The sequence below is a fragment of the Macaca thibetana genome, chromosome 10 (genome assembly GCF_024542745.1).
Source record: "Macaca thibetana thibetana isolate TM-01 chromosome 10, ASM2454274v1, whole genome shotgun sequence".
NCBI classification, from domain to species: domain Eukaryota; kingdom Metazoa; phylum Chordata; class Mammalia; order Primates; family Cercopithecidae; genus Macaca; species Macaca thibetana.
The window spans coordinates 89,264,365-89,291,967 of NC_065587.1; the positions used below are offsets into that span (position 1 = coordinate 89,264,365).

Here is a 27,603-nt window from a genome sequence, read left to right on the forward strand (position 1 = left end):
CAAAAGATTCCTGCACCTGAATATACTACAGTGAAATGGAAGGAAAAGGACAAACAAATAAACAAAAACAGCAAGGAACAATAACTAGACAGGACCGGATGGACAGAAGACTTCTCAGCAACAATGAAAGACAAAAGATTATAGAAAAATAACTTCCGTTAGAAGGAAAAGGGAGACAGAGGTGGGAAAACTACATTAACTGAGATGTTGTGCTGTCTGAAAGACAAAGTAACCAAGAATCAAGATAAACACCAAAAGGAGGCCTTACATATCTTGGAAATAGCATATATGAAAGAGAGGTGGCATTTCAGATCAATAAAGAAAAATGAATTCAATAAATAGGACCTGACACAAGTAGTTATCTATGCAGGCAAAAAAATGAAATTGGATCCCTACCTCCCTCCATAAACAGGAATCAATTCCAAATGGATAAAAGACTTAAATTTGTAAAGCAAACCTGGAACATTTACAAATATAAGGTAATATTTTTATTCCTGTCTAGTTGAGACTTTTAAAAAATTCCATAAGACCCCAACAATAAAAATGATAATAGAGAGTATCAAAATGAAGAACTTCTGTTCATCAAAAGATACCATAAAGTAAAAATATAAACCATATATTGGAAGAAGATATTTGCTACAAACATAAACAAAATAGGATCAGTACTCAGATCGTACAAAGAACTAGTAAATATAAATAAAGAGAAAAAGACAAACAATAGAAAAACAACCAAAGACATCAGTAGGCATTTCACAGATGAAAGAAAAATGGCCAATAAATACATAGGAAGATTTTTAACCTTATTAGTAGTCTAAGAAACGCAAAATAAGACATCTTATTTTCACCCAGTTGACCAATAAAAATGAAAAAATCTGATAATAGAACGTGTTGGCAAGAATGCAGATCAATGGTGGCTCTACACAATGCTGGCTAAAATATAAGTGATGCAACCACTTTAGAGAACAGGGGTTATCTTATAAAGAAGAACATTCTTTTATTATATAATTCATTAATTCTGTTCCTAGATAGCCATCATAGAGAAAACATTAAACATGCAGATACTGAAACACATACAAGAATGTACGTGGCTACAGTTTTCGCAAAAACAAAAAGCTGGAAACAATCTAAACATCAACCAACAAGAGAATGAAAAAATAAATTGTGGTCTACTTATAGTGGAATACCACATCACAGAAAACTTGAACTATTGCTACATGGCACAACGTGAATAAATCTTAAAAATATGTAACTGAGTAAACAAAGCAACAATACTTTATTAAAAAATTCAAAAGTAAGGAAAACTAAAGAATATCCTGTTTAGAGATACATACTTATATAGCAAAACTATAGAGCAAGGCAAGGGGATAGTGAACACAAAGCCAAGATAAGGCCACTCTCTGAGGGGAGCCAGCAGAGAGAAGGAACAAGAAAGGAGCGTAGAAGCCAAAATGATCTGAAGCTGATGGTGGGTTTCTGGGTATTTATTTCATTGTTGAAAACAGAATATACAGATGTAAACCAGTACATGCCCTTTTTAAAAATAAAGAAAAAAGAAACTTAACATGGGTTATTGTCCAGAGGGAGGGGAGCAAGGAGAGGCTCTCCCTTTTTTATTGTGTATCTTTCTGTGATGTTTGACTTTTCAAAGAATATATGCTACATTAAAAAAAAAATGAATAGGGGTTATCTACATGAATGAGTTATGGGCTTATGTTTTAATTTTCTTCTTTATACTTTACACATATTTACGTAAATGCCATTTTATTTTATTTTTTTAAAGAAACTTAACATCTTTGTGAATACTCACTGATTCTAGTAACTCATGTCAGGTGGAGGCTACCTAAACTGATATCAGGAATGGGGAATCTGAAACACAGGTTTAGCAGGCAAAGGTAACTGCTTAAAAATACATAGTGCCATACACAGACCAGCTGTTGAACTCCATTTTCATGTTAATTTTTTTCCTATTTTTGTAATGTGACTGTAATTTTACATAGAAAGCAAGCAAAATCTTAAAAGATCTCAACATCATGTGAGCCTATAAACTGTCTAAACAGAAAAAATATTTTAATCACTGCCATCAATAAATTTACTTACTGAGCACTAATTAATGTTTATTTTTAATGAGAAACTGAAATGGTTTGAAAATATCTTACTGTTATTCCTTCATGTTCTCTCTTCACATGTCCTTTATTCTCTTGAATAGGCTGAGGCTCTGAAGAACTCAAATTCTGTGTGTTTTCTGCCTTTTGACCTAGAAATGGTGGGGCAGGGGGGTAGCAGAAATAGGTAGAAGGAATGTTTCAGATAATAAAACTGGAAAATGATTTTATATATAGGTAACTATTAAATTTAAACATTCTAAGATATGTAAAAACAGGAGTTAAGGGCCTGGCAAAACAGCAGCCTATGGGTCAAGCCCATACTTTAGACCTGGTCTCTGGCCCACAGAGAGCTATAAAGAGAGTGGATTGATTACTGTTTACTGTGGCCAACAGGTTCACTTAGTGCATTTATGTGTGCACAGGGAAGGGCAACAAAACCCTTCCTGGGGTCTTGGGGAAGGTATCTCAGAGAAAAGGTGCCTGTGTTGGCCAGATGAACCAACAGGAAGAAGAGAGCAGTAAGGTGTCTCAGTATTGCTTGAGAATAAAGATTGACGAGAGCACAAATAACCAGTTTCAGTAATAAAAAACGGAATATCACCACAAAGCCTGAAAACACTAAAGCTGATCATAAGAGGATTTTATGAATAATCTGGGACCAATAAATTTGAAAAAAAAATGAGTAAGTTTCTAGAAAAACATAATTTATCAAAGTCAAAACAAGAAAAGGAAAATCTAAATCGTCCTATAACTATTTTAACTTTTAAAATTTAACTTAACATATAAAAATTGTATTAATGTAATGTGTATAACATGTTGTTTTGAAATGTGTGTATACACTGTGCAATGGCTAAATTAAGCTAATTAATATGTATCACATTCTTTTTTGTGGTGAGAACACTAAAACTACTCAGCAATTTTCAAGAATACAATACACTGTTACAAATTACAGTCACTATATTGTACAACAGATCTCTTGAAATTATTCCTCCTCCATAATTGAAATTTTCTTAAAATTTAAATGATAATTTAAAACATTCCTACAAGAAAAATCCAGGCAACTGGTAGTTTCTACCAAATATGTACGAAAAAAAAATAATAGTCTTATATAAAACCTTTCAAAAACCTTTCAGATAATACATTTTCTGAAGCTTTTTCTGTATTTTCTTATTTCCAGAGGATTTCTAAGAGAGAATAATTCTCTACTCATCTGATGAGACTAGCATGACCTTGACATTAAAAGACATGAGATAACTTGTTGATATGTAGGGTTGATTTCTTAATTAATTCATGACACCAAAACAGAGTAACTATGTCCACTAGACACACTTTAAGCACACACTTTCACTGACAAATCTATCATCCACTGTTTACAGGTCAAACCATCTGTCTCCTTGCTTTCCACACCCTGTTGTTGCTGCAAGTTGTTGGTGAAACCGTGTAGATTAATGCTATTAAAAGTTATTATTTTCAACCTCAGCAGAGTCGGTAAGCTGCTAATAAACTTTTTCACAAGTCTGGTCAGCTTTCCATTCTCATTTTCAACTTTAACGGCTCTTCTCACAGCCCTTTCCCTACGTCCCTGCCCCCATCCTGCCTCTCTGCCTTCTATAATACCTAATTTGATGCCCTACTTGACTTCATGTTGTAACAGTCTCTGTCTTCCTTCTACTCTGGCCACTTGGACTCCTGTCTAGTCCTCAAACATGCCAACCATTAAAAAAGTGGGTATATATCTACATACAGATACATACAAATAATTTAGATAAACATGTTTAAATAGTGCAAATATTTCATTGACATAAATGACATCCTTCCAAATTAAAAAGGTAATTCCCTTGAAACAAATATATTTAGAATACATGTACAAAGCAATACTATATGTAGCTTTTATTCCTCTGCCAGAATCTATAGTTCTGTATTAATTACTGAATATACCACGTACCCTGAGAAGAATCTGAGCACAGCGGCTCAGGGATGTCGGAGGTGCTACTGCTCCGAAGGACCTGCTGCTGCTGTCCCACCGTGAGATAGACAGATCCGGCTGCAGATGCATTTTCTGACTGTTGACACTCCTCTACTTCTGTTAGCATTAACACAAAACATGCAAGGTTACAGTTCAAGATTTTAAAAACACATTCACCACTTAAAACAACCGATTTAAAAAATAAAGTTTCAAATGCTTTTCACAAATAATTTATAGTCAGATAATCTGCATTTATACCGTCAAGTTTCCTACACTTACTAACCCCTAATATTCTACTCCAAGAATACATTTTCCACTTAAGTTCTATAAGGTCGTTTATTTTTCAATCAAAGTAAAGGAAAAAAGCCACAATAATAAGTTAAGAACTGTAAAAGTCATTTGGAATTTCAGGGCCAGGCATGCCAAGGAAAGAGAGATCTAGGAGATGCACAGAATGAATAACGTACATTTGAGAAGAACAAAAAACCACACACACATACACACATACACACACACACCCTAAAGGAAGATGAAAGGAAACGTGGAAATTTCTACTGCATTATTCCTTTTTAACAGGTAAGTGCCCAACTGTCCAAAATAAAATGCTATAGTGATATAATGGCTTATTTCATCAAATGCAATGTTGAATTATTCTCTAAAGTACAGAATGATCCACAGGTATTTGTAGAAAAACAATATGTAAGAGACATAAAATAGAAAACCATAGCTGGGTAGGGACCACAGGATAATCTCAGTATTGTTACAAGCTATATTCCCCTAGAGAATGAGTTTCCCCTAGAGAAGAGTTCCCCCCAGCTCATTTCTAAACTGCACAGTACACTTTAATCTCTAAAGACCACCCAAGGCACTGGAATTATCACCCCACCCTCTCTGTCTAGAGTCACAGCTTCAGGGTTGCACCACCTTTTACATAGGTTGTTGTAACAGTCTGCTAACTAATCACTAATCACTAATCACTGTCCCCCTCTTCTTACCACCTTCATATTTATCCTCTCCATGGTCCCTCTAAAATAAAGATCTGGCTGTGCCACTCCTCTTAAAACCCAACAAAGCCCTCTCTTGTTAGAGAGTTGTCAAACATGCTAGTCAGGGTGAATATGGGCTTTCCTTGATCTCACAGGACATACTGATCCGCTTGCAAAGTACTCTAGCTCACTTTAGTCTCCAGTAGTACTAACCCAGTTGGCACCTGCTACTACTCTCTTCTTCCTGCTGTTCACTCCCCTATGATAAAGGCAAACCTGCTCCCTCATCCCTCCTTGCCGTGCTGCCCTGGGAATATCCCCTACAGGACTTGCTCCCTGGCCCTGCATGTAAGCCCCATAGCTCTGTTTCTCACTAGATTCCACACTCACTGACGTAGTCATAAAACTTTATACCCACATAACTAGAATAAAGTCTTTTCCAAAATTTTTCATCTGCTCATTACTACTACTAAGAAGAGAATGATCAAAACTCATCCTGTATTATCTTAACTGGCTGGGTCACCTGGTTTGTCACCTGAAATGGAAACTCACTGCCAATTGGCCACCCTCTGTATAATCCTTTAATCTAAGTCATAAGGCAAACTGATGGCTCATCTTAAACAAGAAGTATGTAGGAAGATTCTAAATTTAATACAGACAATTTCAACAAAGGGTTTCTGTTTTATTGTTTCTATCCAAATGAAAATGCATTTTATAGTATGCTGATATGGTTACAAGACCTCAAAACTATGAAATTTGTGTGATCCTTCACTTACAAAAATTTATCAATTTACTTTTTTTTTTAAAGACAGTGCCTTGCTCTGTTGCCAGGCTAGAGTGCAGTGGTGTGATCACAGCTCACTGCACACTGGACCTCCCCTGGCTCAACTGATCCTCACACCTCACCCTCCTGAATACCTGGGAGTTCAGGTGCATGCCACTATACCCAAAAAATTTTTGTCTTTTCAGAGACGGGGTTTTGCCATGTTGCCTAGGCTGGTCTCAAGCAGTCTACCCACCTCAGCCTTCCAAAGTGCTGGGATTACAGGCATAGGCCATGGTGCCCAGCCCATAGTCTAACTTGAGATGCTGGTGGGAAACTGTGTTTGGAGTACAAGCAAAGATAGGCCAACGTAGCAAGAAAAGACAGATACGTTAAAGCCTCATGTGTTCCCAGGTTGTCTTTGCCTTCCTCTTCTTTTGAACAGCCAAGTACTGTTCATTTTTCTATAGAGAAACACAAAGCGTATGTGCAAATTTTTAATCTACCTACACATCCCAAAGTATAGACTACGTCCTTCTCACAGATCTATTTCTAGCCTCTTCAGCCTTCAGCAACAGAAGGCAAATAACACCATAGGGGCAGCCCTTCCGGCTGTCTTCTCTAATTGTTTATTCTAATTATGCAGGATGTTGAAACCTTCTGGGAAGAGTTTGTATTTGTTAATGAATCTACTGGTTAATCCAGTATCAGTAGGGGGAGCCCAAGAGCTTCCTAACTTTCTAAAATATAATTGGCAAATGCCATTTTTTATGGATAGTGGGAAGAGTTAGTCTCTGAAGCCTGATGCCAAAAACGGATAGATGTTGGTTTCTGGGCTATGAGCAGGAGCAAATAAGGGCTGAGCCAACACTGGCAGCATCTGCCTAAAGATAAAGAACATCGCCATCTGGTGGGATGAAATATAGCCACAGCACCATTGCTTCCAAATTAGAGTGTCCCCACTGGTCCTCAACGCAGCAGACGGATGAAGAGCCTGCCACCACCAGCTGGTCTGCCTTCCCAACAGGCTGGCCTAGTGCAGCTTTTAAGGCTTTGTTTTTATAAAACTGTCAGGAGGGACTTATCAGATGGAGAAAGTCCAAGCCTTTAGGAATAGCAGTCAGTGGCAGGGCGGGAACACTCCTGATTGAGTGGGAAGGAAGGGGAGAGCCATGATGCTTCAGTGTGCTGTTGTGTTGTAGGTGCCCTGAGCTACTCCTGTAGTTGACTATCAATTGAGACGCTGTAAAAAGAGAATTTTCAATTCTCCTTATCCCACAATTTAAACCCAATTTCCTGATTTGTAATGGTATATTTATTGGGATTTTCTCATACTTTATATTAAATACATGTTTTGTATAAATGAACACATGAATGACAGAAACATTTTCTTTCTACTATTTTTCCTTTTTAAATAGTTCTTGGGCTCCCTCTGCTGGCATTTTATTTAAGAAAGAGCAATTTATGTTAAAGCTGCTCTCATTCTATGGGGTCAGCTGTTAGCAGTTGCTCTTTCATAACGAATGAAAATCATTTTAACAGTGATATGCAAATACCAAAAGACAGGATTATCTGATACTTAAAATAGAGAAAGAATTTTATCAGTTACATTAAAATTACATAATAAATCCTAGATCTATTTTTGAATGTCACGTAATTTGTTTAAATCACTTCAAAGAGCTAAGTTCTATCTCAGATTCACCAAATAAGGTACTCTCTCTAAAGCCTAGCTAGTCCCAACTGCCCAGATTTTAAAAGCACTTTCTCATCTCTTGACAGTGTAAGTTACACAATACCATTACTAAACTCTTTTTTTTTTTTTTTGAGATGGAGTCTCGCTCTGTCGCCCAGGCTGGAGTGCAGCGGCGTGATCTCAGCTCACTGCAAGCTCCGTCTCCTGAGTTCATAGCATTCTCCTGCCTCAGCCTCCCGAGCAGCTGGGACTACAGGCACATGCCCGGCTAATTTTTTGTATTTTTAGTAGAGATGGGGTTTCACCATGTTAGCCAAGATGGTCTCGATCTCCTGACCTCATGATCCGCCTGCCTGGGCCTCCCAAAGTGTTGGGATTACAGGCGTGAGCCACTGCACCCGGCCTAAACTATCACTTTCTAAAGCTCCATTCAAATCACCTGAAAACGATCAAATAAGGATTACTAAATTTCAGGTTTTTTTCACTGAGAAAGGCAGTGCGATCAAATTAAATTAAGTGTGTAAGCTCTTCAGTAACTTCTATTTTTTTCCAGATCTCTATTTTTCATAGCAATTTCACTCACTTTTTAAGGCTTCATTAATCAGTCTTACATTTAGTAAGTGCAGTGAGGCTCATTCTTCAATAACCAAAATTCTGAGTTCCATTTATCCCTTGTACAAGGTTGCATAAGCAAAATAAATATAATTTCCTAATTTTGAAAACACCATGAATGATACCAATCTGATCCTATAAAAAGCACAGGAAATGCATATCAACTCAGCATCTTGAAGCTTCCCACAAGATCAAACTTCCCATGGGTAAATCAGACCAGGTCCTGACAACAAAGCACTTCCTAGAAGCACACAAACCAGATGCAGAAGGAGCGAGGCAAGGTTTGCCATACCAATCCAGTATGTTTTATTAGAATAAGGGGAGACTGTTGATTACATTACTCTCATTACAGTACTCTCATTACTACTATTACAATATTCCTAAAAGAAAAATAACATCTACCATCTGTATGGCCTATTAAGTGCTACAGATTGATAAACGTTTCAACCTAAAAAGCAGTTAAAACTGTCGAACAGACAGAACGTGGTGGCTCACACCTGTAATCCCAGCACTTTGGGAGGCCGAGGCGGGCAGATCACGAGGTTAGGAGTTCAAGACCAGCCTGGTCAACATGGTGAAACCCTATCTCTACTAAAAATACAAAAAGTTAGCTGTGCATGGCGTGCCCATAATCCCAGCTACTTGGGAGGCTGAAGCAGGAGAAATGCTTGAACCAGGACCCAGGAGGTGGAGGTTGCAGTGGGCCAACATCACACCACTGCACTCCAGCCTGAGGTACAGAGCAAGACTCGATCTCAAAAACAAAAAATTATAGAACAGCTGGAAAGAACTGTTCTCACCAAGGGGTGGGGGGAAAGGAAATCACAAAAAGTGCCAGTCCTACTTCCCCAACTGTATTTCTTTATGTAGCTGTTCATGTTAATGGAAACAGTTGGTTGTGACTCCAAAATACAAACATCACTTCTTCCTCCCAGAATACAAACAACCCACCCAAAATTCTGCTGCTGCCGCCAAATACAGTCCCAAAAAGATCAGAAAATGATACAATCATAGCTAAAAGTAAGTAATTGTCTATTGCTTATATTATTAAAACAATTTTGGTGGGTTGACTAGTCATATAGATTAGAAACAAAAACAAAAAAAGTTAACTTAAATGTAAACAAAATTAGCAATCATTGATAGGGTAAAGAACTTGTGGCCAGAAAGTAAAATTAAGTGTTACATTATCTAGCAGTAGGTTGATGGGATATGCCTACACACTAGGATTTAAATTGGAGGGCAAATTCAATACTCTAATGTGCCAACCAGCGGAGAATATACAATCTGCCCTTGGGTCAGTCTCTGGATAGGACAGTCATAAAGGACAATGGCATCATTTTAAGTAGTAAAGAACCAATGGCCTCAGGCTAAGAAGCTCACTATCATAGTTGTCAGGTGAAAAAGAGAATGGCAGGTTGTTCTCAAAGTCACTGTACTCTGAAGTTCTTTTACCCTTTGTGCTACAAAATCAAGAACAAAGATGGCAAAGGCAGGAAAACTCAGACCAAGTCCAGGCCACTTGATTTCACTCTAAGTTAGGATTTCTCAGCCTCGGCACTGCTGGTATTTTGGACCAGACAATTCTTCATTTGGGAGCTGTCCTGTGCATTGCAAGCTATTCAGCAGCATTCCTGACTTCCACCCACAAGCTGCCACTAGCACTGTCCCACGTGTGACAATTAAAAATGTCTCCTGGCATTGTTGAAATTGTCCCCAATTGAGAACCACTGCTCTAAATCACATTTAACTTCATTCATTTGGAACTGTATACATATATACAGGAACCAAGAGTCTTAGTAAAATAAAATGTAATATTGAATGAGAACAAAAGCTTCCAAAATGAAATCACTAATTGGAAGAGATTTCTTGTGGGAACATGTTCTGGACAAACTAGGGAAAAACTTAAGAGAAACAAAATATAGAAAAAAAGGGACTGTGACATGAGAAAACTTATCAACATGAAAAAATTCATTTGGGGTGTATATTAGCCAAACAGGGGGTACAATGATTTTAAATACTTTATTAATCATCTCTAAACAATAGCTTTTTTTTGAAAACCAAATAATCGGGCAGTTAAACTCAACAGTAATTTAATTGACTAGTGACCATTTTCCCATGTACCATTCTTACTGTTTTTCTCATTTAATAGTTACTGGAGAAAAAGAGTTTTCTAAGAAACATTATAGTCCTCACTCTTGGTAAAACTTCTTCCCCTAAATTCTATAAAGTAATATGGTATTTACATAGCCATCAGAGAACTTAAGCTTTCATTTTGCTTTGCTAAAACACGGTATGACATAATTTAGTATTACAGAAAGCCACAATTAGGTTATCTCCAGTGTTAAAAAAAAAAAAAATACGAATCTTTAGGAGGCTGACGCGGGTGGGTCACGAGGTCAGGAGTTCAAGACCTGCCTGGCCAACATGGTGAAACCTCATCTCTACTAAAAACACAAAAATTAGCCAGGTGTGGTGGCACACACCTGTAGTCCCAGCTATTCGGGAGGCTGAGGCAGAAGAACTGCTTGAACCCGGGAGGCAGAGGTTGCAGTGAGCCGAGATTGCGCCACTGTACTCTAGACTGGGTGACAGAGAGAGATTCTGTCTCAAAAAAATCAAAAACAACAACAACAAAAAATACTAATCTACAATGCCAGATTTCTGAAAACAAAAAAGACCATGAAAATGATCTTTCTCTTTTAAGGAAGAAGATTCAGTTCATCCTAGAATCACTGAAAAATAAATAGACATAGACCTAATTATTCAATATAGAGAAAGGTAAATTCTTCGGTTGAAGTAACTAGGCCAAAAATGACTTTTGGTGGTATGATGTCGTAATAAAAAAGGTACTGTGTGTAAATCACACATGGCTAAATTCAATTTTAATTGGCTGAAGTACAAGAACAACATTTCTTTGTTTTGGAAATTACTGCTTTTTGGCACTGGTCCTTTTTCACTCAAATTTCAATAGTCCGTATGAATCCACATAACTGGTCATTACTTCACATATATGATTTATTAACTCCAAGTAGATCCCGCCTACATACATTTTTCTAGTTTATTCATTTTTTGGAAGGCATAGCAAGCATTCTAATACTGACATGTTCAAAACTTTTATGAAAATCCCCTTACTTTCTATGGGTACTGTATAGAAGACACACTAAGGCAGGCATCACATTTCCCCCTATTAAATAGCTATGGACTTAAAAACCCTTCTATCCTCTTTAATTGTTATTGCCAAGACCAAAGTTACAGATATTTTTCTTGACTATCTAATTGCCACCAAGCATCTAACTACACAAAAGTAATTACTAGTATTCATTGCAATTTAACACTACTGTAATGGTGAGGCACGTGTGTCATGTGGGGATATTAACAAAGGAAGCAAGTCCCAGAGGCAAGCCGGAGAAGCCCGGGAACAGTGATGGACACATGAGACAGTGTTACAGTACCTGACAGCCTGTGAGAGCAAGAAGAGTAAGAGAGACCAGGTAAGAGAGCGCTCACGGTGTGAAGGAGGAGCGGGACGCTTTTAGTGGCAGGCAAAGCCTCAGAAAGGTGGACACAGTTGCTGATAGACTGGCTTCGCTTAGCTTCCAGGAGAGATAAAGTAATAATTATGTCAGAAGAACAATAGGACCTTTCAATTTATTATCATTACTTTTCTGGGCTCTCTTTAAACATTTAAAGGAGGTCATTTTAAACTTTAAAGGAAGTCAGTACAAAGTATAGAATTTAATTGTTGTCTCTAAATACAGCCAACTTTCAGTCAGTCATTCTCATGACATACGACAATGGGCAATCCACAAATAATTTTATTTTGAAATGCTTTATATGTTTAGCCTTTCCTTCTTTCTGCTGTGTATCAGATTCACATTCAGGTTATTTGCTTGGACAGACATTATAATCAGTTTTCCTTTCCTAAAGGACAAATACAAAAAGACCATGGTGAGAGAGGGAATATCTGGCCTTCATTCAGAAGTTGGTTTGCTGAGAGCTGACTGTATTCAAAAGCAAATCATTTAGTAAATTAAATAACCAAAAAGCTCAAGAACACATAAAAGTCAAGTTGAACATTAAAAGATTTGATATTTGAGGAAAAGGTAAAATCTCCATGAAACCCATCCTTTTATGTCACATTTCATGTTTATTAAATCCATACATCTTTAGTGTCTACTTCACGGTATTCTTATGTTTTCTATATACTGCTAGTCAAATAAACATTGGAGGAATTGAATGAACACAGGAGGAAAACGTGCTTCATATATGTAAAACCACAATCTGTAAAATCAGTTTTATTCTAAAACAAAAACAAAGATTCACTTGCTGCTTTACTATTTTTGTATGATATCAGTTAACATTAACGAAATGGAACTACAAATGATAGTGACACATTTGTAAAAACTGAAACAAACTTTTTACCCTACTGCCCTTTCTCCTACCCTTTGCCTATTCGAATTCCCAGTAGGTTGGGTGCAGTGGCTCACGTCCGTTAATCCCAACACTTTGGAAGGCCGAGGCGGGTGAATCACCTGAGGTCAGGAGTTCGAGACCAGCCTGACCGACATGGTGAAACCCCTTCTCTACTAAAAATACAAAAATTAGCTGAGCATGGTGGTGCGCACCTGTAGTACCAGCTACTCAGGAGGCTGAGGCAGGAGACTCGCTTGAACCTGGGAGGCGGAGGTTGCAGTGAGCTGAGATCGCACCACTGCACTTCAGCCTGAGCGACAGCATGAGACTCCGACTCAAAAAAAAAAAAAAAAAAAAAAAAAAAAACAACCAAAGAATCCAATGATAAAAGCAAATAGTTTTTAGGAATTGGAATGAGAAAGGAAATCAGTGAATGAGCATCCTCAAAAGTTGCCTGCTTTTAAAAATGAATTGGGTCTCTCCTCAGGGGAGAGAATGACAGAAAGAAGGAAGAAGCAGAAGAGGCCGTGCATGTAAATAAGGTGATAATTTCCAGCAAATGCTACAGCAAAAAAGTATGAGAGAGTTACAGTTAAGGTGGAATATATTTTCATAAAAACTCCAACAGGATTCTAAACTATCTGTATTAAGCCTTTACTAAGCACTATAGAATATGTTGAGCCTTAATGAATCTTTGTTTTATGGCCAGAGGATCTTGCGACTTTCTGAAGTCAACATGCTAAATTATCAATTACAATTGTCTTAAACCTAAGTTACAGGCTCAAAGCCACTGGGGAGGAGGTGGCTTTGTTTATTCTTATTAAATGCCATATACAAGCTTCTTTTTAAAGAGTTCACTTTTTGTTTTAAGAGTAAAATATAGGCTGGGCACAGTGGCTCACGCCTGTAATCCCAGCATTTTGGGAGGCCGAGGCGGGCGGATCACGAGGTCAGGAGTTTGAGACCAGCCTGACCAACATGGTGAAACCCTGTTTCTACTAAAAATACAAAAATTTGCTGGGCATGGTGGGGCGCCTGTAATCTCAGCTACTCAGGAGGCGGAGGCAGGAGAATTGCTGGAACCCAGAAAGCAGAAGTTGCAGTGAGCTGAGATTGCACCACTACACTCCAGCCTGGAGCAAGAATCTGTCTCAAAAAACAAAAAAGAAAAAAAGAGTAAAATGTAGCAAAGTAGTCCAATTAACTGGGGGTTGTTGGTCAAGTTGCTAATGGAAATAGGCTGCAAAGATAACATACACAGACATGAAAAGGCTCAATTTTCCAAAGGAGCAAAAAATGAAAATGTCTATCCAGTCCTGAAAACTAAAGCGTATAATTCTCCTTTTCTTTGCTGAAACAGGTTGCCACACTCTAAAGATTAACATGGTTTAACACTGACAATAATGCAACTACTGGTGTATTTATTAACAATCTATTTTCTTCAAGGTTCAAACAAAACCTCTATTTTCTCTATTTCGTACAAATATCTCACTCAACATTAACATCTCAAGTTCTTTTTCACAATGGAGGATTTAGAAATAAGTAACTGAAAACGGTGATTTGAAAAGTAACCACAGCAGAAAGCTAAAAAGATGTAGAGACATTTCATTTAATATAAGGTCTAATATTTAAATTTTGAGTAGAATTTTTAACACACCTTATGCCTATAAATTCATTTTAGATAACAACTAGATTTTTGAGAAGCATTTAAATAAATGTTTACCAGTTGCTTTTTGGCGAACAATATTTCTCGCCTTTTCCACTCCCGGTGCTCCAGACGTGGTGGCACTCCTAAATCGCATCGGTTCGGTCACATCTGGGTGGCTCCGCCAGCTGAGAGAAAAGGATCTCCCCACAGTGGTTCCTTTCTGAGGATCTAGAACACAGCCTGATAAAGGACAAGAAAAATAATCTAAAGGCTGAATTCATTATTATTCATTTCGCAGCTTGTGTTGCTCAGCAAATGGTGTACACACAACTATATATAATCAGCAGGTTTTCTTGTCACAAATTAAGTACCACTTCCTTACACTGCAATTTAGGAAGTTGTTCACATGTCACTAATTTAAGAATTCTTGTTGCCAAAATATTTTCAAGAATATAAAACAGTTTTAGGAATATTATCATATCTTCATAGTACTCACTCCAGCATACAAAAGAATGTATTAATAAACCTTTCTCAATACAAGAACAATATCAAATGAAGTTATACTACTGTTCCCAGGACACTCCAAAAACCACTGCTTATAAGCCAAAACCTCAGAGATCCTGATGTTTGAATAGTACTGCATCCTGTAGACACCAACCCCTCCACAAATCCCCAGGGCAATCCATGCCTATAAACTCTAATGTGGATTCAGTTAAATGGGCAGGATAATGAAAATCTATAAATAATACAAAATCCTATTTTAGCAAAGGTCCAAAACAATAAAACATTGTAGTCTGAGATTCAACTTTTCTTTTTTCTCATATTGTTCTGGTTAATTATTTCAATGAGAGACTATGGACCAAAAGAAATAGAGAAGGAAAGAGAATGGCAGACTTAGAGATTTCTGCACAGGTATGATGTGGCCAGTGGCTGCCACCTGTGGCATGTTTCCACACCCAGTTTCCTCTGCCTGTGTTTTTTGTTTCTAGTAGTCTAGCCCTTAGAAGGCAAGTGTTTCTACAATAAATATTTAAATCCTTTTTAGAATAAACCAACATAAATCAGAAATATTAGTCACGGTCATTAATTTAATAATTTGTTCAGTACATTTTGAAAACAGTGTTTTTGAAGTTGTTTGCCTTCCCAAGACAAGTCTATCTCTTCAGATGAATCTGTGGGTAGGAAGAGAATCTTGCAGAATGGCAGGTGTGCATGTGTGTGTGCGCGCGCGCATGCACAAACGTGCACTCGTGCATGGATTACAATTGAAGGTAGGTCCTTATCTCCTATTTCAGCTCTCCTTCTCTAGCCTGAAAGGTATTCTTAGCCAGGTAAGTTCTCTTCTGGGCTGAGAACCACTGTCTTAGGGAGCCAAGTTCCTAGTTGGAAGTATCTGGGTCCTCTCAGGCCCTGGGTTTACACAGAGGTCCTCAGAGCTGTTAGAGAGGACTAGATGGAGGCCAAGGACCCAGGTTCTTGGCTCCCTGCTCCTACTTCAATCCCAAATCTCCAGTCTATTTCTTTAGAAAGGGGTTATGTATACCTTCAACTGGGGAGAAAAACGGATCTGTTAAAAAATGTTATAAAATCATTGCATTAGACAGTCTAAATCTACATTGGGATTAAACTGTTCCACTGGATTGCCATGTACTTCAACTACTTTATTTTGGCTTCTTACTAACTTGCTTTTATTAATTAGTGCTTTGGCAAGCCATTCTCAGATTTCAATGAAGATATTATAAGAATCCATCACATTTATTACACATGTATATGGTTTACTAGCCACCGTAACTGGTTCACACCTCCCTGTATCCACATCCTCTGTTGTTCTCTCCCATATTGACATTAGGCTTCATCATGTGACTCACTTTGGTAGCAAAACTGAATAAGCAGAGACTTGAAATGCACTTGAAAATTTGAGCTTGCCCTCTTGCTGCTCCTGAAACTCTAAGCCACTTGGTGAACAAGCCTGAGCTAGCCTCTGGCTGCTGAAACACGTGGCCCAGTCACACCTCATTGCCCCCCCTTACAGCCAGCCAAACCCTAAAAGTAGAGCTGCCTAGCTGACTACTTCACAGCCTGGCTGACTGCAAACACAGAAGCAAAGACCAGCAGAAGAACTGACTGGCTGAGTCCAACCCAAATTGCCAACTCATCAAATCAAGATAAATAAGTGGTTGTTATTTTAAGCCATAAGTTTTGGGGTGATTTGTCACATGGCAAAAGCACACTGATACAATCTATAATAAGGCTGGTATTATTAAAGAGGTAGTCTACACAATAAGCAATGTGTACCCTTTATGGGGCTTTGAAGGAAAAATTCCTCCCAAGTCTCAGGAGGACGTAATAAAGCTAAGCATCACCTAAGTGATTGAATTGTTTTTACCCTATGTGCTCTGTGATTCCTGATTTGATGTAACCCTGCAAAGACCAAAATCAAATCCAATGTTTGACTTTTCCATCTCCCCAGCAAGTCCATGAGACTCTATGGCATGTATTTTGGCATTTTAGTCACAACAGCAGTTCCCTGCAACCCCACTCATTTTGATTCTATTTTGTATTTGATCTACTGTACTATATGCCTTTTTAAGAGCTGCCTCAAATCTTCTTTTTTTTTTTTTGAGACGGAGTCTCGCTCTGTCGCCCAGGCTGGAGTACAGTGGCCGGATCTCAGCTCACTGCAAGCTCTGCCTCCCGGGTTTACGCCATTCTCCTGCCTCAGCCTCCCGAGTAGCTGGGACTACAGGCGCCCGCCACCTCGCCCAGCTAGTTTTTTGTAGTTTTTAGTAGAGACAGGGTTGCACCATGTTAGCCAGGATGGTCTCAATCTCCTGACCTCGTGATCTGCCCGTCTCGGCCTCCCAAAGTGCTGGGATTACAGGCTTGAGCCACTGTGCCCGGCCTCAAATCTTTACAGAGTATGGTGTAGTACAAGTGAATTAATCTAAGGACCATGCCACATCCTTAAGAATGGTAATTAAGACAAGCGGATGCCAAATTGTCATTCCTAACAGAAACTACCACTGATGTTTTGTACCTTGAAAACATCACTTTCATTTGAGGTTCTCAGTCCCAAAACAATTTTTACCCAGAAATACAACAAAGCCAAAATAGCTCCCATCTGAAGCATTCAGAATTTCTCCATGTTTCCTAGAGAGGCTGTAGAATGCATCTTAATTGTATGACATCTTGAGTTGTATTTATCCAGCTTTGATTTTCTAACCACTTCTTAACTATGTGGGCTCAGATGAGTCAATCACTGAAAGGCAACCTTGACCAACCTGTGGCGCAACCCATGGGCCACATGCAGCCAAGAATGGCTTTGAGTACAGTCCAACACAAATGTGTAAACTTTCTTAAAACATTATGAGAATTTTTTTTTTTTTTTGCTATTTTTTGTTTGTTTGTTTTAGCTCATAAGCTATCGTTAGTTTTAGTGTATTTTATGTGTGCTCCAAGACAATTCTTCCAATGTGGCCTGGGGAAGCCAAAGGATTGGACATCTCTGCAAAGTCTCATACTTCAGTTTATTTGTCTGTGATATGGGGATTATACAAGTATCTATAGTTCACTAGGTTATTATGAAGGCAAAAAGAGATAATATGTACAATGTAATAGCCATTATTATTACTGTTAGTTATCACTACTATTACTACTACCTTCCTTGCATCTTCCTTTTTGCACAGCCTCCTCAGAAATTCACCATCTCATTAAGGGAACAGAATGATATGAGACACGAATTAATGCCACTATTAAGAAGACACTGTGTAGCTGGTTCAGTTCATTATAAAATCTCATGCATTAATTGCTTAGTCATACAAATACACACTCGTCCCCCGACCTAGACATCTGGTGTTAACCTGGAAAAGTAGAAATACCTTTGCCTCGTTGCTTCTTTTCCTTTTGTTCACTTAATTTATCCAGAGGTAGGTTTGTCATCTCAACTCCATAAACGGTTCTTGCAAGCACTGCTGTCAAGGAGTCCATAATGTTGGCCCACTCGTTTATAAGTTCCTCCCATTCCGTGAGGGAGGACAGCACACCAAGAAAGTCATCCCAGAGCTCTCGAGAAATGTACACACAGAGGTTTGCTCGGATCCAAGCCACCATGAGCGTCTAAAACCAACCAACCAGCAAGAGAATTCATACATCTTCATTTGAAGAAGTATACTTTTTAACAAAATGTTTTAAATGACTATTAATAACACAAATTTTAAAATAAAAAGTACTTTTGGAAGTTGTTTTTCTTTTAATTCTCAAAATCCACTTGACCAACTATAATCAAGATTTAAGCTACTGGGAAGTTAGTTATCATTATGAACAAATGATTCAATACTATTCTAGGGTCTGCAGCTGGCCCTGGCTATAATCAGGGAGAAGACAAAGCCCTCTGCACAGTGACCACTCTGCTTCCTGAGACTGCTCTTTTCCTTCCATCCACAGTGGCTACTTCAAACCTCCTAAAGGAAAACCTCCAGCCCACCAACTCCTCCCTGACTTTGAGCAGATAGATTGACTGCAGACTTCACAAGAAACAGAACCCATTCAATGAGACTCCCCTCAACCTCTGCCCATGGACTCACACTCTTGCCCACATTCACCCAGCTCCTCCTCCACCCGTGGGCTGAACTCCAAGAGGGGCCCCTGATCTACTATCCTTGTGCCCCCTTATGCTCTGGACCTTCATGCCTCTCAACTACCCCTCTCCTTTAATCTCCAGCCAACCCCACTTCCCCAGCTCTTTCTCTTCAGCATTTAAATATGCTCCAAATTCTTCCTCATCTTAAAAGAAAAAATTCCCTTGAACCCAGATTCCCCCGTCTAGCTACAGTCTTTTTCCTTCCACTTTCACAGCCAAACTTCTTGAAAGAATGTTCCACATCTACTCCATCTCCACTTCCTCATCCCCCAGGCAACAGACTGCTCTGGATCTTCCCTTTCTGAGGTCACTTCCACCTTCTGCCTGGGTTTTGGCTCCATTCCTATGGCTCCAGTTATCCTCTGTGTGCTGCTGACTTCTGAATCTCCATGTCCAGTTTAGACCTCTTTACTGGTTTCCTGATCTATCTACCTAGGTACTAGACAGTGCTACTTACACAACCCTCAGGCACCTATCTTACAGCATAATAGTAAAAGGTATTCAATTTCTTCCACTGACATTCTCCCAGTTCCTCTACCTGCTCGCTCTTGCAACTGGCCTTTGCACATACTCTTCCTTCCCTCTCTTTCCTCCTTTTTGTTTCTGTATAACTCCCCATCATTTCTCAGGTCAAAATTTGTACATCACTTCCTCCAAGAAGGTATCCTTGACTATCTCCCCACCACCACCTCCCAGTCGGCAGGAAGTGTCCTCCAGGTCCCTGCATTTCCCCTCCATCAATACACCTATCACACCTTTCCTTCACAGTCTATTCACTTATCAGTGTCTGCCCCAAGTCTTACAATCCACAGCACTACAACTGGTCACATGGACAGCCCTATGAGACAATTATGCCTATATCCTGGATATTTCCTTCCCTTAAAATTGCCCCATTCCTTACCTCTGCCAAAATATTCACCATCCTTTAAAATTCAAATCCAAATATATCTTCCCTGAAAGAAGTGCCTCTACATAGCCAAGTGCATCTCAAATGAGCCACAAAATGCTTTCCTAAGCTTGTGAAAAGGAATCCTTATACCCAAAGTCTGTGTAAGTCCTGTAGTCAGTTGTCAAAGATAAATGCACTTGTTAAGATGCCAGCTTGTATTTGCATGGGCTCAACCCAGATGCAAATAGGCTCCCACTCTTGTCAGGAATTCTTCTTTGTGTAGGTGAGTTCACTTCTTAATTTTTTTCCCCAAATTATATATAGATTTTTTAATGGAATTTATTCTTTAACATAGACACAGGAAAACTTTGATAAACAGAAATCAGTCTGTAAAATCAGGCAGGCCTGTTCTGACCACTTGGAAAATCTTATTTAAAGTGGTCCTTCTGTAACACACGTGTTCTCTGTTTCGATTTGTGTTTACCACTTTTTTTTTCTTTTTTTTTTTTTTTGGAGACGGAGTCCCACTCTGTCGCTCAGCCTGGAGTGCAGTGGCGCGATCTTGGCTCACTGCAAACTCCGCCTCCCGGGTTCATGTCATTCTCCTGCCTCAGCCTCCCAAGTAGCTGAGACTACAGGTGCCCGCCACAATGCCTGGCTAATTTTATTTTATTTATCTATTTATTTGTATTTTTAGTAGAGACGGGGATTCACCATGTTAGCCAGGATGGTCTCAATCTCCTGACCTCATGATCCGCACGCCTCGGTCTCCCAAAGTGCTGGGATTATAGGTGTGAGCCACCGTGCCCGGCTGCTACTACTTTTTAAAAAAATAAAAATGTTAAAGTAGGACTAAAGTAGTTAATTATATAAAAAACAAGATATTAACCACTTATATTTAAAATCTGATTCTAACATGTATGAATTTTGTAAAACTAAAAATATGAAAGAAAATAAAATAATTTTATTATCTTTATTAAATATTTTTATTATGACTACAATGCCATCTTCTATTAATTTTTATACCCCTGCTTTCAAGATGAATTTGAGGACATTGCCATAAAATAAAATTAAATATTACATCAATAAGTATAATCTGAGCCGAGTAAGAAAGTAGAGACTGATAATGTTATCAGGACTCAGACTCACATTCGGATATAGTGTCAGTTTCATGGATAACAGCAGATGTCTTGGTGTAATGAGATGCTCTATACTGGGGATCTTAAAATGGCTTCACTTTATTAACTAATTATGAAACAAGTGCAGAATGACTTCTTGCAGTTTATAAAATCAACTTAGCAAATATTACAAACGTATGCAGACCTGTTGAATTATCATCATAATTCACAACTGACAACACTTGCACAGAGCAAAATGGTAAACTTGTAAAATACAGTTGGGTGGTGAGTGGTGGCACCTGTGGACATGAAGGCAGGGTGTCCTTCTGATCAATTACCATTTTCTAAAAGGAACATGGAAACAAACAGCCTGAACTACCCTGGTTTGTGACCTAGGAAAGTTACTTGGCCTTTCTGTAGTCACATTTCTCATTAAAAATAAGAGTTGCATAAGAGCTTCTCCAAGGTTCCTTCAGCACTGAAATTTGATGTCTTATCAGATACATTTTGGTACACGATGTATTTTTAAAACACCTTAGCTAATAAATCACTCCTTTTCTTAATGAACATTTGCTAACCAACCACTTCCTACTTCACTCTATCAGCACATTAAAGGGGATGGCATAACTTTAATGGCTCATATTACAAAGAGCAGGACCATAGTTTCCTGATATACCATCAGAACGTCAAGCATAAGGTCATATTTAGCATTGATAATGAATTAAAACATCACTTAGGGCAATAAGGTGATCATCATTATTTGGTAAATATTTAAAACTAAGTCAAATTCAATCATCACTTAAAGAAAATTTGGTGGCCCAGGTTATCTACTGACAGATAAAAAAAACAAACACAAGAAGAAGAACTAGAAAAAGATAAAAAGGGTAATAAAAACTTTAAAATGTCCTGTCTTTTTTAAGTCTCCTTGTTCTAAATTTTTCAAAAAAAATCAATTGGCCATTTTAGACAGTCCACATGATCAAATGAATACTAATTAGATAGCACGTCTTAATGACAGTATGGGACCACGATGATGCCCAATAGACATCAGACACCAGATAGCCCGGTAAGTCCGGACCCTTACTATTCTTGCCTCTTGCACCTCCCATAAGAATGTGGGAGGTCAACAGAAGATCACAAATCCCAATGGGACCACTCTGATTCTCATGACAACCCTGCAGGGTAGGAAGAAGTCCTTTCCTGATTGTGACAGATTAGGGAAGACACTCAGAAAGCTAAAGTCATGTGCTCATGGCCACATAGCCAGGGAGTAGCAGAGCTGAGATCAGAACCACAATCTGCCTAACACCAAAAAGCTCATCCTCTCTTCACTATTTTTTATGGTAGGTTTTTTTTTTTTTTTTTTTTTTGAGACAGGGTCTTGCTCTTTTGACTAGGCTGCAGTACAGGGGTGCAATCATAGCTCGCTTATAGCCTCAACCTCCTAGGTTCAAGCAATCTTCCCACCTCAGCTCACGAGTAACTGAAACTTCAGGTGCATGCCACTATGGCCGGCTAATGTTTTTTTAATTTTTTGTAGAGACAGGGTCTCACTCTATTGCCCAGGCTGGTTTTGAATTCTTGGGCTCAAGCAATCCTCCTGCCTCAGCCTCCCAAAGTGCTGGGATTACAGGTGTAAGACACCATGCCCAGCCATATGGTTAGTTCTTAATTTAAGCATCCTTCTCGATCTACCTAAAAACTGCCAAAATAATAACAACATCAAAATCATTAATAGTCATGAACTCAAAACTAAGCTACAGGGAAGTCAGGTCAACTGAGCTTCGGGGAAGTCAGGCCAACTGAGGAGGGAAGTAATATCTGAGAAGGTTTTCTCCATTACATGGGGGGAGTTTTTTTTTTCCCCCAAAGACCAAAACCAACCAAACAAAAAAAAAAACCCCAAACCCCAGAATAGATACTTGTTTAATTCTGTGACAAGATCTCTAATTCCAACACACAAAACAGATGCAGAGCCAGGCAATTGGTGAGAATAAGGCCCAAGCACCTGCCAGCGTGAGACTGGCTTCAGCTCATGTCCACTTGGCAGCCCAGGTCCAGGACACGGAGCTCGAAAGGGTGCCAACAGTGAGACACTTCGCTGAGAGGGCAAAGTGTACAGTGTCCATATGTCCAGGCAGGCAGCAAAGCAGTGGTCAGTACCACCCTCCAGGCATCAGCAGAGCAAAGCTGGACATATGCAAAAGAATCACCTATGTAATTATCCAAAGTCAAGTCTACCCACTGTACTAATACCTTTATTTATGTAGAATGTCGCATTTTTCCAGAGCCCTTTCACACTCTTCTCTTTCAGTAATGCTTCATAAACTCTAAGGTCCTCATAAATATTAGCAATGTCAGAGTAGGCTGCCATGCTCAGAACCCTCTGGCACATCCTCTTCCCCAGGCAGCTCACCAGGTATCAGCCTGCTCTTGGTCTTCACCTGCTCACCACATGAGATGCAAGAAGCACAGGCATCAAAGACCGGCCCAGCCCCCCACCATATCCGGGACTTCACTTCTACAGTTATCCTCTGTCTCCCCAAGACCATCTTGTCCTCCCTCACTGGACCATCCCATTGGTGAGCAAACATACTTTAGTACCACCCACCTTAAACCTCGCCCACCATGTATGCCACCGACTTCAGCTAGCTCCCCTTTTCCTCTTCCTTTCCACATCAAACTCTGCAAAGCCTTAACTACGCTTGCAACCTCCACTGCCCAGCTCTCATCTTCTCCTCCATCTACTCCAGGTGGGCCTCATCCCATAGAACATTCTCAACCAACTACATCTGTCAAAGCCCATGGTCAACTGGCTGCTCTCCTCCTACCCAATTACTCATCCCCAGGCACCCAGGACACACACTCCTCTGGTTTTCCTCCTCGCTCACTGGTCACCCTTTCTCAGCATCTCTTCCATCACCTGTGGACACTGTCCTCTCTAGGTAAGCCCATTCTGTGGTTTTAAATACAATTTCCCAACACACTGATGGCTCTCAAATTTTTATCCCATTCCCATGCTTCCGTTCATTCTTTACCTCTCCAAATCTACCGAGCCTTCCACCAAGCCAATCAGAGCTTCCTAATTCCTACCACCCTTGAGCAAATCAAAAGAGGAAGGAGGTGGCAGAAAGGGAGAAAAGCCTAAAAGCCCAGCACTAATTGTAAAGAATAGATCATAACCTTCAGGACAAAGCTAAGAAGAAAAATTTCTAGAAATTTAAATTTAACATTATTGTTAAAATTCTCAATGATTAAAACTAGTTTGCTATAAAATCTGATTGACTTCTTGCATTTGCAGTGTTTTAATAAAAAAGACTTACCCTAAATAGTAACCCTGCCAAGCTCTGGGCAAACAAGTCCTTTATTTGTTTATCCTTTGGCTTCTGCATGACAGCTTCTGTTATCCTGAGTAGTATTTGCAACATCTGTTCCCTGGTCCACCCAAAATAAAAGCTCATATTAATAATCATGTCTCCAAAGTACTTTAACTTATAGGTACCAGAAATTCTCTTAAGAATTCAGCAACATTGATAATTACGTATTACTCGAAACTATTAAAGTCCAGATGCCAATTACATAACGAATATCACATTTTACCAAAATAAGCTCCCTTATGTTACAATGGTTTTAAAAATATGCCTCCCATGTCCACACAAACAGGCAGGATAAAACATAACATTCCAGCCTGATTTTCTCCCCTTGCAAAAAGGGAGGCAAGACTGTCTTCTCCAACTGTGCCAACACCTTAAAGGCACTCAGTGAAAACCTACTGGAGCGTATGCAGCACTCTTTAATTTTGCTATCCGCTGTTTTACTCGACCTGTAAGGTCTCCCTATCTTTGCAACAGGAAGTTAAGTTGACTTTCTGCCCTTTATTTTGGGGACACACACAGTCAGTATCTTGGTATGGTGGAATGCCACAGTACTCTCACAGGCAGGAGGGGTTTGCATTACAGGACACTTACAGGCACAGTGCTCATGCCTGGAAGATCCTGACTCTGCGCTACAGGGCACAACTGAGACAAATGCCATCACTGCAGCTCAGTTCCAATGTGCCAGCATTTGTTATAGTCTCTCACAGAAGGTTTTACGTAAAAGGACTTTGAAGACTATAAAACAGCATAGAGACAGCCTAACACTGCTAATTACAATAATAAGTTATTCAGAACAGCCAAAAGACATTTTTCTTCCTTACACCTAAGTTATATTGCTCATATCAGAGTATCTGCTCACTTTTTCTTCCCCTAGATTCCATGGGAACACAGAACACATTATGTAACAGAGGTGCATTTGTTCCTCGAGGGAAATCACTGGTTCCTTTCAGGTTTCACATGCTAACCATTCATCTAATCTTTAATACCTTCTCCTTGGCTTTACTGCTCTTTAGTAATAAAACTGAGAATAGGACAAAGTAATCAGATGAGATCTCTAAATCATAGTTCCTGTATACTTTTCTCATATCTCTGCATATCAGAATAGCATTTTCTCCTAACAATATGCTGAACCTCATAAAATTCCTCACAGTAAAATCACCTGTGGGGATTTCCTGCCCTCTTTGTAGCTGGCCCCATTTGATTTTGGTCCCCAGAGTCATCTGTTGGTATACATTCTCACTGCACTCCATGCTACTTGCCCATGTATTCCTATTCTCTGCCTATGGATTCTGGAAGCACAGAAGAGGAAGGACTATCTTCTGGGCACACACGCATGAAGTACAACGGTGACTTTGAAGAGAACTGGGAGAAGAAATGGCACAGTGCTGGGGGACAGCTTGTCGCTCACCACATTCAGGCTACCCAGGTCCCTGTCGCCAGGGAAGAGAAGGGCAGCACCTAGTATCACCACTGCCCATTCATGTTACATGATGCATAAGACAATGAAAAACAATCCCTTGCACACAACTAGTTACAGACCCATCATGAGAATGTGATGAGAACAACAGACATCATAAGTTTCAAGTAAAGCCTTGATCATGGCAACTGCTATCAAAAGCTACAAATGTGATCAAAGCAATGACTGACAAAAACACAGTCAATTTGATTGCTGAACCTATGAAAGCTTGGAAAGGCATGCAGAGTCTTCTAGAAGAAAGCAAGGGTGGAAAAACTATGGTTTGGAAAAATCTTTCCTAACAGTAGAAAGATGCACGACCTGCCAAAGCTGCCAGTTTTGACAACTGCTTGTTCCTTTCTATTTTGTGAAGCACTGACTTCTCCAAGGAGAACTGCTCAAAGAGTGTAATAAACTTCTGTTGGAGTACATGGAATCAGGCATGTGTGTCATCCTTGGGTCCAACACAGGAGTGAGGGTTTTCCTACATTCTTCATTATTTACCTGATCTCCATCTCCTCATACAGGTGACATTTCAACTCATTTACATACCAGTTATTCCCTATTTCAGGACCACTTCTTACAGTTCCCTGGCTACAGCCCCGGTCTCAGCCACCATCATCTATGGCACTGTACTGCATGTTCTCCAGCAGCCACAGGGGCCTTTCAGAAGCATAAATTGTATTATGTCACAATCTTGCAGACACACAGGGAGGTAGCTGGTGTCCTTCCTTTGGTCTGCAGGGCCCCAAGAAACCTGGCCCTGGCCTGCCCCCTGCCTCCTCCCCTCTCACTCCATCCACTCCACCACACTGGCCATCATCTTGTCCTTCCTTAAACAAGCCACTTTTTTTTTTTTTTTTTGCCTTTTCTCCCATCAGGGCTTTTGCATCTGCTGCTCTTTCTACCAGGAATGCCCTTCCCTTAGACCTCCCCCCAAGGCTCCTCCTTCCCTTCACTCAGGGCTCTGCTCAGGAAGGCCTTCTCTGACAGCTGACGGAAATAACTCTCCCTCTATCCATGCCAAGCAACACACACCCAATTCAGGACTCTTTTCCCTTTCCAACCTTCACTGTTCTTCTCAGTACTTCAGACTCTCTGAAATTGCTTCTAGGTTTTTAATGTCTCTCGGTCCTATGAGGATGTAACCTCATGAGGGCAGGGACCTTGTCTACATAGTTCACCACTATATTCTCACAGTAGATGCTCGATAGTTATTTATTAGATGGAAGAAAAGGAGGTAAGGAGAGAGGGGAGAAGAAGGAGTGAGGAAGGAAAGAGGGATGGGAGGCAAGGGATTATCTGGTACTTAAATACACAAGAAAATCTGTTAGAGAAACTGCTCACATTCCTTTCTATGCTCTATTGACCATTTTCCCGTTAACTATTTTCATCGATTTCTACAATTTTTCTTTTCTATACTTTCACCTAGGAATCTATGAATTAGTAAAAGTCAGAACAGAATTGCTTAATTTTATTTCCTAGAATTTTCATCAAAATAAAAATATTATCAAAAAAGATCCAAAAACTGCTGATACAGTAGTATACAAAACTCAGGAAGTTTTCAAAGGAGAAAAACATTTTAAATGATGTTGATAAAACTATGGTATTCAGGAACAGATATTTCAGTTGAAAGCATATACCAGCATTTCTCATTATTGTCAATATTACTGACGTGGAATTTAACTTTGTTTATATCATATTGTGCATCACTGTAATATTTCCAGTTTTAACAATTTCTTAACTTGGCAAATAGTGCTAAGTTTAGAAGTCTGGGAAAGATGACGTTGGAATCTACATCATAATATCATTTTGATGCCTGTGGTTTCTGTACTTGTGAACTTTCTGCACACCAGGATTCTTGAGTCCACCCTTCCCTCATCTTTGAAGCAAAAGAATTGGACTTGGTGGCCTGCAGTTCCTTTCCGATCAGACCTC

The 27,603-nt window shown here is 39.3% G+C and overlaps 1 protein-coding gene across 4 annotated transcripts in view; it reads right to left on the bottom strand.

Moving 5' to 3' along the window:
- RALGAPA2 (Ral GTPase activating protein catalytic subunit alpha 2) overlaps window positions 1-27,603 on the bottom strand; it is a 321,485-nt gene that overhangs the window by 197,793 nt on the left and 96,089 nt on the right. For 3 of the 4 annotated variants that reach the window (XM_050745426.1, XM_050745428.1, XM_050745429.1), the window contains exons 14-19: window positions 24,156-24,267; window positions 18,065-18,302; window positions 14,262-14,426; window positions 11,578-11,718; window positions 4,051-4,188; window positions 2,157-2,254 (exon numbers count right to left, since the gene is read on the bottom strand). In XM_050745426.1, the coding sequence (XP_050601383.1) occupies window positions 2,157-2,254; window positions 4,051-4,188; window positions 11,578-11,718; window positions 14,262-14,426; window positions 18,065-18,302; window positions 24,156-24,267 (892 nt within the window). The remainder of the gene's footprint in view (window positions 1-2,156; window positions 2,255-4,050; window positions 4,189-11,577; window positions 11,719-14,261; window positions 14,427-18,064; window positions 18,303-24,155; window positions 24,268-27,603) is intronic. The other variant, XM_050745427.1, reaches the window with a different exon arrangement.